Raw genomic sequence first — 14,559 nt, forward strand, 5'->3', positions numbered from 1 at the left:
TTATTTTTTTTTTTTTTTTTTTGGTTCTGGGGATCGAATTCGGGTCCTTGCGCTTGCTAGGACCTCAGCACCGAACCACTGAGCTAAAATCCCTGGCTCTGCTGTAACTTTTGATAGTGGACTGTTAGTCACACTGAATCCATCAATATCATTTAATATTTTTGTTGCAGTCTTCAATGTTTATGTGATACATATATTTTTTTTCTCTGGGGCTGTTCGAATGTGATTTCCCCAGAATTCAGTGATCAACAAGAAAGATAGCTTAAATAATAATACTTTTATTATTTTCATTGTGAAAGTTAAATTATCTGTTTCTAGGACATAGAAATTCCTCTTTATAAAATAAAACAAAGCCCTTATATTTGAGAAATCTGTATTTCAGAAATAGCTTTTGTGGAAAACATCAGGTTTTCTGTGTATAAGTATATATATTAAATTGTTTTTATTACATAAAATTGATTCATTCTATAGAGCAGTTCAACTCTAGAACTGAATAACAATTGAAAAATTAGACTGAAGTAGAATAAATTCTAAGCTTAACATTACCGTTATTTTCTACACTTCCAAATAAAGAAATGTCTATGTATAGTCAAATCTCAATTTAATGTTGCCTAGATTTTAATATTTGCCTCCTAAAATGTCAACCAAATTTGCAGTGTTCCCTTCCTAAAATATTTTTATATTTACCAACTTTTCTTGGGTTTAGTTCTTTTGGAAAACAGTGTCAATGAGCGCTTTTCTCTTGGCTAAGCAGCTAATCAGTAGAATTGCCAGTTGTGGGTGTGCTGGACCCTTTGCAGAAGTCAGTTTCTCATGTATGCCATGTAAAATGATGATGACATTTCTTTCTGTTTGAAAGAAAGCCTTATGTGCTTATAATTTCCCTTTTGCATTTGGAATATTTGACTCATGCCAAGTATTAATTTTGGTCTGAAACAGACAGAAAATGATTGAGGTAAAATATAGAAGTGTATTCAGCTGCAAATGAACCTACCCAACATTAGAACGAGCACTTCTAAAATAAGTTGAACATTAAAGCTGCCACCAGTGCAACTGGAATGTGGGCAGCTGGTGACATAAGCTGGTATTAGCATTGGCAGCACCTAAAGGGAGCAATCTAGACACAAGAAGGAAGTGGGACCAGGTCTGGAACAATTTCTCTTTTATATCAGACACCAATTGTCTTTTCTTCAGTATCAGGCAGGTATGCATTCCCTTTCCAGCAACTTTTTCCTCTTATACTAATCATGACCAAGTCAAGATAAAAAGAAAAATTTTTTTAAAATCCTCTTTTTCATTTGCCTTTTATTTTGTCTTAAATCCAGTAGAAAGTAAATCATGTCCATAATCTATGCAATTTAGCTTGTGACTTTTCCACACAGCTGTGTAATGGCAACTGCTCTCTGATTATATCCATGGCTCTAGAAATACACATAATAATAGATGCCACCTGCAGGAGCTGAGGACACTGGGAAGCTGTGGAGGCCTCGTGCTGTGCATTAAACAGGCTGCAGAGCTGTTTTGCAGATGTAGCCTCACGTGGCCTGTCTTCAGTTTCAAATTGAAGAGATATTTTTGTCAGCAGTAGGGCTGGAAGTGTGTATTTGGGAAAGGAGACATTTGAGTATCTAAAACTAAGCATGAAGTCACATAATTATCTCATTACTTCTGTTGAGATTGGCAGTGAAAACACAGGGGAAAGATGGAGGTGAGGTGCTAGTAGCTAGCTGGCAGTGGTTGCAGAGAAAGTAAATAGAAGAAATATTTCTAGTACTTTAAATATTGTTTAAAGTGATATTTATATTTCGTAAAGTCAGATATTAGCAAAAGAACTTTTGAGTTGCTTATTAATCTTCACTGCACATTTATAATTTACTTTTATCTTTCCATACTTTAAAACTCAGGTCCATGGAATTGTACGGCGATCTAGTTCATTTAATACAGGGCGAATTGAACATCTGTATAAGAATCCCCAAGCTCATACTGAAGGAAGTAAGTTATTTCATTTTTCTACAATCTCTTTCTATAACTTCCTATGTTCAGATAGGATGTTTTCAACTGTCATGTTTTCTCAGTGTCCATCAAGTCACAGTTATTTACTCATGAATTACTGCCTTGACTTTATGAAAATCTTTGTTGTTGCTTGCTGCTCTGGGCTAGAGTGTCATCTTGGTTTGTCTGTTGGAAGGATATTGTATAGCTCGCCTGGAGAAACCAAGAGAATATATATGCGTTTGATCATTCTTTTCCAGATGCTCCTGTTCTCTCTCTCTCTCTCTCTCTCTTTTTGTCCCTGTTCTCTTAAGTAAGAGCAATTCAAGTTTGAAGGAGAATGCCTTTCCTATTTCCTTTTTGTCTGATTTACTCAAGTTAAATGGAGTTTGCATATTTAATTAATTTAAAAAATTATTTGTGAAGACAGATCCAAAACTCATTATCAAAACTATATGTGAATTGTTTTACAGTTCTTATCAGAATTTTCAGTTATTTTGTTTTTTGCTGCTAAATTTTCCTGTATCTATGTAGTTCCCATGGCACACTCACAGTATTTTCTCCACTGATTCCATAGCAACTGCTGAGTGTGTTAGGGAACCACATACAGAAGGGGGACACGGGTTGTGGCTTTACCAGTCACATACCACAAAGAAGGCAAAGTTTGGGCTAGGACACAGGATTTTTACCTCCAGGGTCAGCCTGCATTACTTGGCCTTTTCTTCTGGCCAGTAAGGACAATATTGTCAGCTTGTAAATGATAGGCGATTTTGTATTTACCTCCAGGGTACTGAATAGTTCCAGTTCTGTAGTTTAGGTAGTGATATCAGGAAGGTGATTTAGTTGTCCAACAGGAAAAGCTCTGTACCTTAGAGTCTGTGTTTGCAAGTGCATCTTTCTTTAAGATATTACAGATTATATATCACTCATCCAAAATACTTGGGACCAGAAATTCTTTGGATTTTGGACTTTGCAGATTTTGGAATATTTACATATGCATAATGAGATGACTTGGCGATAGGACCCAAGTTTAAATAGGAAATTCACTGGTATTTTATATATACTTTATATATGTAACCTAATGATTATTTTTTCAATATTTTAAATAATGGGATATGAAACAGTTTCATTGTGTGAAATTTTCCATTTAAGATATTCTGTCATCAGCACTTTTTAAAAGTTTCAGGTTTTGGAGCATTTCAAATATTGAAGTTGCAGATTAGAGATGTTCACTCTGTATTATTATTGTGCAAATTGAAGAATGCCACTGGAATTAAATCTAGATATAAATTAATATTTAATGAAAATAATGAAATGATCAAGTAAGCAAATCATCTGTACATTTCAAATTCTTATACTAATGACGTCTGTAAGGAGCAGCTTGGAAATAGGTGATGGACTAGTTCTCTTTTAATCAATAATGTTACTGCATTAGGTACATCACAGGCAGTTTAAAGATTGATCTTCATGATATACTTATAAATCACTGGAGAAAAATATCTGAATAAAAGTATCAATTATAGAGCTGTCTTCACTATCATTTAGTGTGTGTTAAGATTTCTTTAGAGGGTAAGCACATTATTCTAAGCTTTTATTTGTCTGACTCTTACTCTTATATAACACATCTTAAAACAACATGAGGTATATTAAGTGTAAAACATCTGTTTTATTATGATTTGTAAATAAGTCTATCTGTATTTACCACTAAAAATTCTTTATATATATAGGTGACATATATAAATATCTTTCTCCTCTGTGAATTCTTTAAAGTTATACTTTAAGTTATACTTTGGCTGCTCTGCTATCAAATACAACATCTTCATTTAGACCTGGTTTGCAGACTTTTGTAATAAGCATTTCAATTTTGATATTGTAAAAGATTGGATTCTGTTGTTTTCGCCTATCAAATGGCTCATTTGTGAATCCTACAGACATGAAGTTGCACTATGGTGATCTCACTGACAGTACCTGCCTTGTGAAGATAATCAATGAAGTGAAGCCCACAGAGATCTACAACCTGGGAGCCCAGAGCCACGTCAAAGTAAGCTGCCCCCTTGTCAGATCTCCCTGGCTGTGTTCCTGCTGTGCTCTCTGTTTTACTTGTGTTTGCTGCTTCTTAATTCAGTAACACAACCACTGTTCTATTAGCTTGGATATTCATTCTAATAGAAAATCAATATTTTTAAGGTGTGATCTGTTATTGAATAGAATAATAAAATATCTTCTTAACACTGACATAGCACTTTTCATTTATTTTGGGTTGTTCACTGTAGGCATGAGTCACAGTTGAATGTGTTTTATGCCATTTCAAATCCCATTGTGAATGAAATGTTTTGTTAAAATGTTGGAAGATACAAGTTATAGACTTTATTTTAATATTAATATTTGGTAGTGGCTATATGACTGGCCAAGAGAATCATAATAATATGTTAAAATTAGCTGTACTAACTTCTTGTGAGTGACAAAACTCCTAGTTTCCTCCTCCTTGGTGTGATGTACCACTTGTGCTCGGTCTCAGGTGCTCTGCCTGCCTTCTTGCAGTTGCTCTTTCTGGGATGAATTTCAATAAACCTGAGGAGCTCATCCCAGGCTTTTAAGGATCTGCCTGACTTAGACTTCTGTGCCTGTGTCCTGCTGATCCCCTGGGGGAGTGGAAGCCAGGGGTGATACGAGTTCTCTGTACTAATTCAGTCCTGTTGCCTAGTGGAGCTTAGAAATGATAGCACATAACAAAATTTAAAAAAAAAAAAGGCCCAAAACTCTATTCACATATTTTGCTGTTTAATGAACAAAGCAGGATTTTTTAGGAAAGCATTTACAGTGATTGAATGTATCTTTGTACCCCCTTATTTGCATGGAATGGAGCCAAGATGAGTGTTTTCTTTGTCTGTTAGTTTAATGAAGAAATTGTGAACTAAATCAAATGAAACATTGCTGTAAGCCCAGTCTTGTAATTGATAACACATTTTAACATTTAGCATCAATCTGCTCAATACATTTCCCTTTAATGTAGGAACTATATATCAATCAGAAAGACACTTTTTACCTGCCTTTGCTCTAGGAAAGAAATCCACCCATCCTTTTTCTGGCGTGGAGTCTTGCTAATCATGTGCTCTACCACAGAATTATATCTTTAGACCTTTATCCTGTCTTAGTCTATGATGATTTGTATTACTACCATGCTTAAAGTTTGGTCAGTAAAAAGGTATCAGGATCTCTAGGTTCTAGTGGTTCTTATTTCCTGATTTTCAGTGTGTTTTTCCATTTTGAAAAGGTGTGTTATGCATATTGTACTTGAGAAATTAAGTCTCTTTGCAAAAGAAAAGCAGTCACCCTCTATCATCCCAGGAATGAAGACTTTATTTTTCCCTAATTGAGGCGTCTGTCTTCCACATTGTTATTTCTCTGGTTGCTTCTTGACCTTTATGACCAGCTGAGAGAATATCTTCCAGATAAAACAGAGTGTTTTGGAACCAGCACTCTGTTACTTAATTTCCCTAAGATTAAGAAGTTTCCTTTGTGATCAAGATAGTTTATCACCACTAAAAGCTATAAGCCAGAGTAGCGGGAAGATTGAGGAAATTTTATAAAAATGTATTTATGGAAAGCCTCCCCATTTGGTTGTGGTGGTTCACTCACTCCTGTAATCTCAGAAATCTGGGAAGCTGAAGGAGAAGGATCGCAAGTTTGAGTCCAGTCCAGGCAATTTAGCAATTTAGTAAGACTCTGTCTCAGAAAAGAAGAGGACTGGGGATGTAGCTCAGTGTGAAAACCTTGGGTTCCTTCCCCAGAACAGGGATGCGGAAGACAGTAAGCCAGCCAGCCTTTCCTTTGTCATTCTAGGATCAAATGAGTTGATCTTTTTCTTTCTCCAGAACACATTTGTAGCTCAAAAAATATATTGTATTTTCCTTAGTTGCAGTGAGCATAATAGTGTTTGGTTATCATTGGAGAGATTATGCTGTCAGTAACAGAAAGCATAGGAGATTGAGTTGATTCCTTCTGAATTGCTATGTTTGTGGCTTTATCGTTTTTTGTTTTGTTTTGTTTTGGCTGCTTTTCCTGACATTCATTTAATTGGCAAGAATGGTGCTCAATTAAGAATTTTGGTTTTTAAGGCTATTTAATCCTCAGACAAGTATTTGTAGAGTGCATAATTGATACAGGTATCGAAGAAGAAGATGTATAAAATCTACTCATGCTGGGGAGGGTTCCAAGTGTAGAAGGGTCACTTGGGGCATGTGCCAGAGGCTTACATAAAGTCTTCAAATGTGTAGAGGAGGGTGAAAGAGGACTTCCATCTGAGGGGATTAAGGAGGAGTTGGCTTGGCTCTGGTCTTTAAGTATAAGTGTGGGCTTTTACAGAGAAGCATGAAATGGAGACTTGAAAATGGAAATAATAATGCAAAGCCAAGAGTTAGAAATGAGAAAATGCGGAGCATGTTTGCAGCATGATAAGCACTGGAATGATGAACTGAGCAGAAACAATATTGAGAAGAAATGTGAGGTCTGGCAAGATAGGACCCTGGGCCACGTCTGTGCAGCCTGGGGGCAGTGATATATTTGGACAGGGGTCTTAAAGGTCAGAGTGTTCTAGACTTCTAGTGGTGCTGGTGAAGACAATAGGAAGCTGTCTCATGACAATGATGGCATTAGAAACGGAGCTAAGAGGAAGGAACGGGATGCCCTGTGGGGTGACTCCTCTGCCACTCAGTGTGGTCCTCAGTGAGGAAAGAAAGCCCCAGCGCTCAGGGGACCAGGCAGTGCTCAGGGAACCAATACAGATGTTTTACTTGAAGAATATTTAGGTGATATGGGTCATGAGATAGATTAAAATATGTTGTGAGTTTTGCATGAGAGTTGAGGTTTAAAGATGATTCTTGCCCCTGAGATTCCTTGAGTTGCCAGATAGTGGCTGAAGAAAGAACAAACAGCTGAAGACTGAACCTTGGGAACATGCTTACGGTTAGAAGATAGGAAGGGGAATAGTAGGTTTGGTTGAAGGAAGGAGATGAGAGACAACTGAGAAGTTAAGAGGATGAGTCTAGTGGAGAAAGGAAAAGGTATCTGGCTTTGACAGTGAGGCCAAAGTTGACTTGTTATTTTTAAACAGGGCATTTTAGTGATGGGGTAGAAAGGAGTTAGCCAGAGCACAGGTTGTTTAAAAGTTGAGGGTAGAAAGAGGAACACAAATCCAGTGGATTCTTTTCTAGAAATTTCCTGGTGGGATGACAGAATCTGACAGACAAAGCGCTCATTAGTATTCTCCACAGTGTCCAGGCCCTCCCCAGTCTCTGATCCCTTAGGCCCACGGTGAGACCTGCATTAGTTAGGTCTGAGAACTTGCATTTCTAGGACATGTCCACATGGCATGACCCTGGTCATGGGACCACACTTTGAGGACACACTTGCTCTAGTATCTCATGTTTCTTGATTTATCTATATAGAGTATGTACCTTAAATACATTCTTTTTAGGCATTCTTCCTTTAATGTATCAACTATTGAGTTTGTTGTAAAATAGTCCTCTTATTCACCAATTAATGACTGCATGAGCTTTTAAAGCCAGAAATTCTATCTGGAGTTGGGAATGGTAAGAACAGATAGTGTCTAAAGAGAATCTGATATGCCTTTGTACCAAAGTTCCTCATACTCAGAAATTTTTGTTTTTCAAGCAGCGTGTAGTCCGTCTGTGAGACTAAATACTTCTCAGGTACTTATACTTTTTTAGAGAAATAGTATGAGTACAAGCCGTGGTTGGAATGTCATTGAAATCCCATGTTTTATACCTCTGTTTATTTTGTGATCTAAAGACAGGCTGATTCAGGAAAAAAAAAAAAAATGTATATTATTAATCCCATGTTTTATCCCTCTGTTTATTTTGTGATCTAAAGACAGGCTGATTCAGGAAAAAAAAAAAAAAAAGACTAGCTGATTCATGGGCATGGGGAAGAGGTGGGATGAAAGCTGGGAGGTGCTGACTCTGCTCAGCATCTGGGGTGCTGCTCCATCCCCTGAGCAGTCCAGACTATGCATTTGGGCTTCTAGTTGTCTGCCTGTTTTAGTAGCTTGATAGGCGATCAGGCTGGAAAATATGTATTTTATTCCTTACAATTAATTTCTCTGTATTTATTATAGTTTATTTCTATGTAAGCATTGTCATATTTATTGTATTCATAGACAACATTTTAAAATGAAAATGTTCTTTCTGACAATGGAATGCTTGCAACAAGATTAATTAAAATAAATGTCTTATTGTTTGGTGTTCTGAAGGAAGTTTCTAATATTAGCTCATTTCATACATAATTTTGAATTCATGACTTCTAGACTGGGCATTGTTTGTGTTGGCTTCTCTTTGTGAGGAGTAAAGTCTTCTATCACTCTCACTTCCAGTTAATTTGATGTGGGCTATGGTATGCTAAAAGTAAGGAAAATAAAATAATAGGAAGTTGGTCTGGTTTCCTGTAGGAAACCAATGAAGATGAAATTGGGTCTTGAAATAAACCCACAGTAGTCTGGGAAATACTGACTGAAGACATTTTTCTGAATCATAAACAGAAAAATTATGACTCATGAAGTAGGTCATTGAAAGGCTGATTTGATCTGTGGGAGAAAGTGAGAGATGACTGAGATGTTCTAGTTATTAAAGCAGTTAAACCTAGTATGGTGACATCATCCAAGTAGGAACAAATTATCCAGTGGAGTCCTGACCATTTTGGTGGAGAAGATCTTTTAGTAACCTATTTTTTTTTTAGGTTACTGTTTTTTTTCCCCAATGTAAATAATAGTGTTCCTTATCTGTTTAACATTTGTCACTGTCATGTTTATGGATTTGCCCACAGTTCCTAGCAGCTTCTTTGGTGATCTTATATTATTCTTGAAGTCATGGTGTGTGATGAGATCTTTCCACAGTGAATCTCCTACAGTGTAACCTGCATTCAACTCAAAATATTGTAATGGAATTGCTTTGATTTTTTTTCAAAGAAAACTAAAAGTATGGAATAGTGGAATATTAGAGCTGGGAAGAAGTACTTTCATATGATTTTCATTTTTATAAATGAGTCACTTGCTCAAAATCAGTTGAGCCAATCTAAGATTTAAACTAGGTCTTTTTTTTATTTCAAAACCATTCAGGAAAATTATTATCTTCACCTTAAGTACTATCTTCCCCCACATATGTGAGTCTCTTCTTGAGCTTGTTTCCCTCTTAAATCTTCAGTGGAGAAAGTCAGTCATTCTTCTTAATTTAGTTTTGAGAAAGATCCTCAAATCCTTCTCAGTGTTAATGGCCTGTCTTTAACATTCTCTTATTCAACATGACCGACCCCATACTTTTCACTCTGTTTGTAAACCTTCAATTTTCTTTATTTTCCTTTTAGTTCTTTGTGAGTTACATGTTAATTTTGTTCCATGACAGTCAGGAGGCCTGAGCGCTGGGCAGGTGAGTTGGGGAGCTGAGATTCCTGGCCCAGTGGTACTCACCAGCACATCCTGAATGTGGGTCCCTAAGGGAAGGAACCCCAGTGTCCTCAACAGGCAAGCTCAGGCTCAGAAACCTCTCCCTTAGTAAAGCCGATGGTTGGCACAGACCTGGCATGGCACCAGATAGCATGTTAGCATCAAGGAGGGATGCAATAGAAAAGCCAGTCCAGGAGTGGAGTTGGGAATAAAAACAGGGCTGGGAATTAGACTGATGGGTCCTGGGAAAGGGCCTGAGTAATTTAATGACTCCAGTTAAAGAACTGTCATCTCCAGTGGCTTTTTCCTGAAGGTTCTGAGTTAACGTTTATAGCTTGATAGCTAACCCCATATTCATCCACAGGAAGCCCGAAACTCTTGGGGCTTGTATTGGCGGGGGTGGTGCAAGTGACTAAATGCAGTGGGAGAATTGTGTTGTGGTGGGGAAGGGCAGGTGCCTATGGGTGAACATCTGGTTAGTGCCTGACTGACCCAATTACAGAACAAAATAAAATTGCAACAGCGTGGCTCTTTACTGTGTAATTACAGCAAGGGTAAGGGGTGGCCTATTAAAAACCTGGGGCAAACAGCAGAGAGGGACTGTTCTCCTGTGTTCTTACTCATTCATTTGTTTATTTTGGACTCTGGGGAGCCTGGCAGGGAGGTGTGAGCCAAGCAGGAAAGTGAGGAATATGTAGGGAACACAGCTATTACTGTTACAAGGAACATCCTTAGACATGTGTCAGGGCCTGGGCTCTGATGGCTCACACAGTTGTGCGGTAGAGTTCATTTTGCCACCATGTGTGAATATAGCCATCTACCTCTTCCCACTGGGGGCTGCTTTTTCCAGGCACTGTGCCTGTGGGATGCAGTGTCAGGATAGGGACAGATGACTGCCAGGGGACAGAAGGCAGAAGTATTCTCATGAATATACGCAAGGCTTTCAGGTCAGGGCTACCTGTTGAGAATTTCTGGGACATGTTCTGAAACTTCACATCCAGGACCACTCTCTTCATCTCCATTCCTAAAGACCGAGCCATGGGCCTTTCCTGGGTTTCAAATCCTGGTCACGTCACATGCTAGCTCTAGGACTTTGACAAGGCACTTGGCTTTTCTAAGCCATATTCATTGAGCATTTATTTACCTTAGGTTTGAGTCCCTCCAACATGATTCTGGCAGTGAGCCTATGCATTTGGACTTGACTGTGACACTAGATGTCTGCCTGCCTCATTCTCCTGTCAGTGCCCAACCTTTTTACTCGGATACCAGCTTCTCAGTGAGATTTTCCTAAGAATATGTGGTAGTTCCCTCCTTTATGAATGAGTAGCCAGCAGTGAATAGAGTAAGCCAGCAAAGAATACAGAAAACAGGGAGGAAGTGTAGATTGGCTCTGCCCACTTCGCAGTGTCCACAGTTTTAGCTAGCATGAGTCAGATTATCTAGAAAAGTGGTGGGATGGCTGCATGGTCAGCATGCCAGTCATTGCTGCTTCTGCTTTGCCTTAGCTGCCATGTGAGATGATAGCAAGAACATTTTCCTTGATCAGATGCCTGTAGTTCCTGCCACTGGGCCATTCATTTATATGACATATTCCAAATGGGAGCTGATGCTTTGGGCCCCTTAGTTTTTATTACCTGGGCTGTAGAATTTTGACGTGGCAGAGTTTTTTGTTCTTACAAGTGTCTGGTTGGGGTTGTCAGTTGAAGGGCAGCCACGCTCTTGTCTGGCCTAGAACTCAGGACTGATGTTACTCACTCTGCTTGTCATGCTCCTAAGCTAGGAAAATGGGAGTGTGGGCGGGTAGGTTGCATTAACTGTGAGAGAAATTTTACCTCTTTTGACATTCCCATCATTTATTACAGTGAAATGAAGTTTCAGTGCAATTGATTTGAATTTAAAACATTTTTCTCCTTGCTAAAGGGAACTGGTTGTAATTAATATCAGATGAGTAGTGTTTGCATAGCTAGGAAGATCCTCAAATACAACAATGCAAGGTACAACACAAACACATCACTGATACTAAATGAAATTACTATACATATGGGGGAATTGGAATCTACAGTATTAACCATCTTTTTGTTAGGATAGTTCAATTCAATGTAAATTTTTTATATGAGTACTTATACTATACTTGTAAATAAGTAAATTTCCCTACAGGATTTGGATGCTGATATGTACCACTCCTGGAACTGGAAGAATAATTAACTTAATAATTAGAACAAGCAGGCTGTTCATAAAGAATGAGAAACTAGAGACTTTTATAGCTAAATGGATGCACATTGTGGACATACTCAAGTGAAATAAATAGGACATGTGTGAATACCAATAGTTTCTCTGGTATGAAAAACTAAAAGTGTAAATAAGGTTCAAAGTGTATAATTGATAAAGTGAAATAGGAAGAAAAAGGCTAAATTAGTGGGGGACGTGGGAAGGGTAGGGGAAAGGAGAGAAGTGAAAAGAAAAATATGAGAAAAGAAAAATAGAAACAAAGTCTTTGTAAATAGGGAAGGGTGAACAGGGTGAAGGGAGGGCAGGGGAATGGGAAAAAATAAGAACCAAGATATATAATGTAAAGGTACAAGATCCTAATGATGAATGTAACTGTACTATATACCTTAAAAGTTCCAATAAACAATGAAAAAAATAAAACAAGCAGACTGTACTTTAAAAGAAAATTTCCAGTTAGTTACATAAATACTATCTTAATTGATCTATTTTTAAGATTAGAAAATAAGTATCTCTGGTATGATACAGCAAATAACATTTCTGTCCACTTATTAGTACATGTAAATTACAAGTCTGTGCAAGTCTCTCCGAAGAGAATTCATTTTGCTTAGTGAGTATATGAATTGATACAGCCCTATATATCATATGAGGTTTTAAGTTGTTATATTATCATACATAATTCTTGGGTGTGCATAGAGCAACACAAAACCTCCAGTTTGTTAGCAAATTGTGAATGATTAAATAGTAAAAATGTCTTACAAGCGGGGGCGCTTTCTAGTGAGCGCAGCTTTGGGAAGCTGAGCTTTCATCTGTCAGGGATCCATTTTGATACCCATGCAGACTGTGGAGTGTGTCTGGAAATCTTAGCTCCTTTGTGGGGAAAGTAGGCAGGTGACTGGGAAAGATACTGGATGCTTTTAGGAGACAGGTGGCATGGCAGAACTGCCATCTGAACTCAGTGAAGTTGTATTTTTGTATCTTTTTGTTCTACAAGACCCCATTTGTTTCTGTTGGGTCAGAGTGTCACCTCACTGGTACAGCCACATATTTAATTCAGTGGGTAATCACTTTAGTTTGTTGAGGGCAAAATTGCAGTGCACAAACCTTTTCATTTTATAATTTAATATTTATATTTTCTTCACCCAAACTCTCCTAATATAAATTTGGCTGGTTCGTTCCTGTGGTTCTTGGAAGAACTTTGCAATTTTTCATCTTATATTCATGAGGGCGGGTGGGAGTATACACTGTTGGTAGGTCCCTGTGTGTCATCTGGCTCGAATTCTTCTTGGAAGCCTGTAGTAGATTTGAGCAATTGAATTCAAATCTAAAACCACTTAAAAAGTTCTTTATAGTCCATTAAGAATTTATATGGGAGAGAACACTCTATGAAAGTTCTCCTTTCCCTGTTCAAACAGATTGTTCTGTTTTACTAGATCTAGGTGGTATTGTAATTTTGATAACAGCTAATAATGTTTGGAATTTTGCTTATAATTAGTGGACCACACAAAGGTATGTTTGTTGGGTTTTATAATCTATTTACCATGCTGACTTGTTTAGTAAATAAAAGCCAAGGTAGTATTATTTTAGTATTGTAACAATAATTTTATACATATTAAGCTTAAATTAATACAAAGAGATAAATGCATGACTATCTTAATATCAGTTTCTAAATTTATTTATAAATACAATTTATGAAGAAATATTGAGTATACTATGAGTGAAACTTCTTGGTTTGGACTTTTGATTGTAAATGGAAGCAGTTTTTATGATGCTTTTTTTTTTTTGTACTGGGGATTGAACTCAGATCCTTGCGCTTGCGAAGCAGGCACCAGAACCACTGAGCTAAATCCCCGGCTATGATTCTTGATTAGATGAAAATATGTGCTTTTCACACATTAAGTTATAGATAAATAGTACCTTACTGAATATCCTAGTTGGATGTATGTTCCCTTCCCCCCTAAAGTTGTGTGTAAATTTAAGAAATTAAGCTTATATTCTCTTTTAAAAGACCTAGTAAAGCTTAGGTTCTAATATGATCTCTAGTGTATCCTCTTAGTACAGTGGAGTTTATAAAATTTACTTTGTTAAAGTTGGGTCCTTGAAGTTGGAATAGAGAGGTAACAGTGAAGTTGGAATAGTAATGTTGAAACCTTTTCTAATTGAAAGAAATGTAAATGCATCAGAATCTATTAATTTCCACTGTAAGCCATTAATTGGATACCATACCAATACTAGCAAAAAAACAATTAGAAGAAAAAATTTTAATGTACTGGATTTCTGTTTTTTAAAAACTAACAGGGCTGGGGATTTAGCTCAGCGGTTCAGTGGCCTGCCTTGTAAGCGCAAGGACCCGAGTTCGATCCCCGGTACCAAAAAAACCAAAAACCAAAAAACAAAACAAAAACAAAAAAACTGTCTAACATTAAAGATTAGTAAGTATGATTTTTTTTTCTTTTTTATATAATCACGTAATATGTGGCAACATAGTTTGGGGATATTAACTTTACAAATCTTCAAAGAATTTGAATTTGGTTTATTTACAAAGAACTGCATGAAGGCTTCATTTGGCATGTGGACTGAGAGAGAGTTCCTTAGAAAATGTTACATTTTAAAAGGTTCGCTCTACTTTTACACCAAATGAAATACTTACAGAGAAGAATGCAACAATTGTGCAGTTGCTGTAACAGCAGCTGGGCAGGGAGGGCCCACTTTGAGCTGCTCATTTTGTTTGGTGTTGTCAGGATCAACTTTTCTCCAGAGTCTCCTTTCTGCTTCTATGCCCATGTAATCTTTTAAAAATCACTAATATTGACCAAATAACTCTTTAAAGGACATCCCTAGGGACACTAACTCAACGTTGTCCTGACTGTAAATAATCCCTTTTC

At 37.3% G+C, this 14,559-nt stretch overlaps 1 protein-coding gene across 1 annotated transcript in view; it reads left to right on the forward strand.

The window, feature by feature from the left end:
- Positions 1-14,559, forward strand: part of Gmds (GDP-mannose 4,6-dehydratase) — a 520,891-nt gene that overhangs the window by 60,102 nt on the left and 446,230 nt on the right. Inside the window, exons 6-7 of the mRNA XM_033761793.1 lie at positions 1,905-1,992; positions 3,924-4,033. Coding sequence (XP_033617684.1) covers positions 1,905-1,992; positions 3,924-4,033 — 198 coding nt within the window. The remainder of the gene's footprint in view (positions 1-1,904; positions 1,993-3,923; positions 4,034-14,559) is intronic.

This window comes from Fukomys damarensis, unplaced genomic scaffold (genome assembly GCF_012274545.1).
Source record: "Fukomys damarensis isolate Sample0158 unplaced genomic scaffold, DMR_v1.0_HiC HiC_scaffold_10, whole genome shotgun sequence".
Taxonomy (NCBI): Eukaryota; Metazoa; Chordata; class Mammalia; order Rodentia; family Bathyergidae; genus Fukomys; species Fukomys damarensis.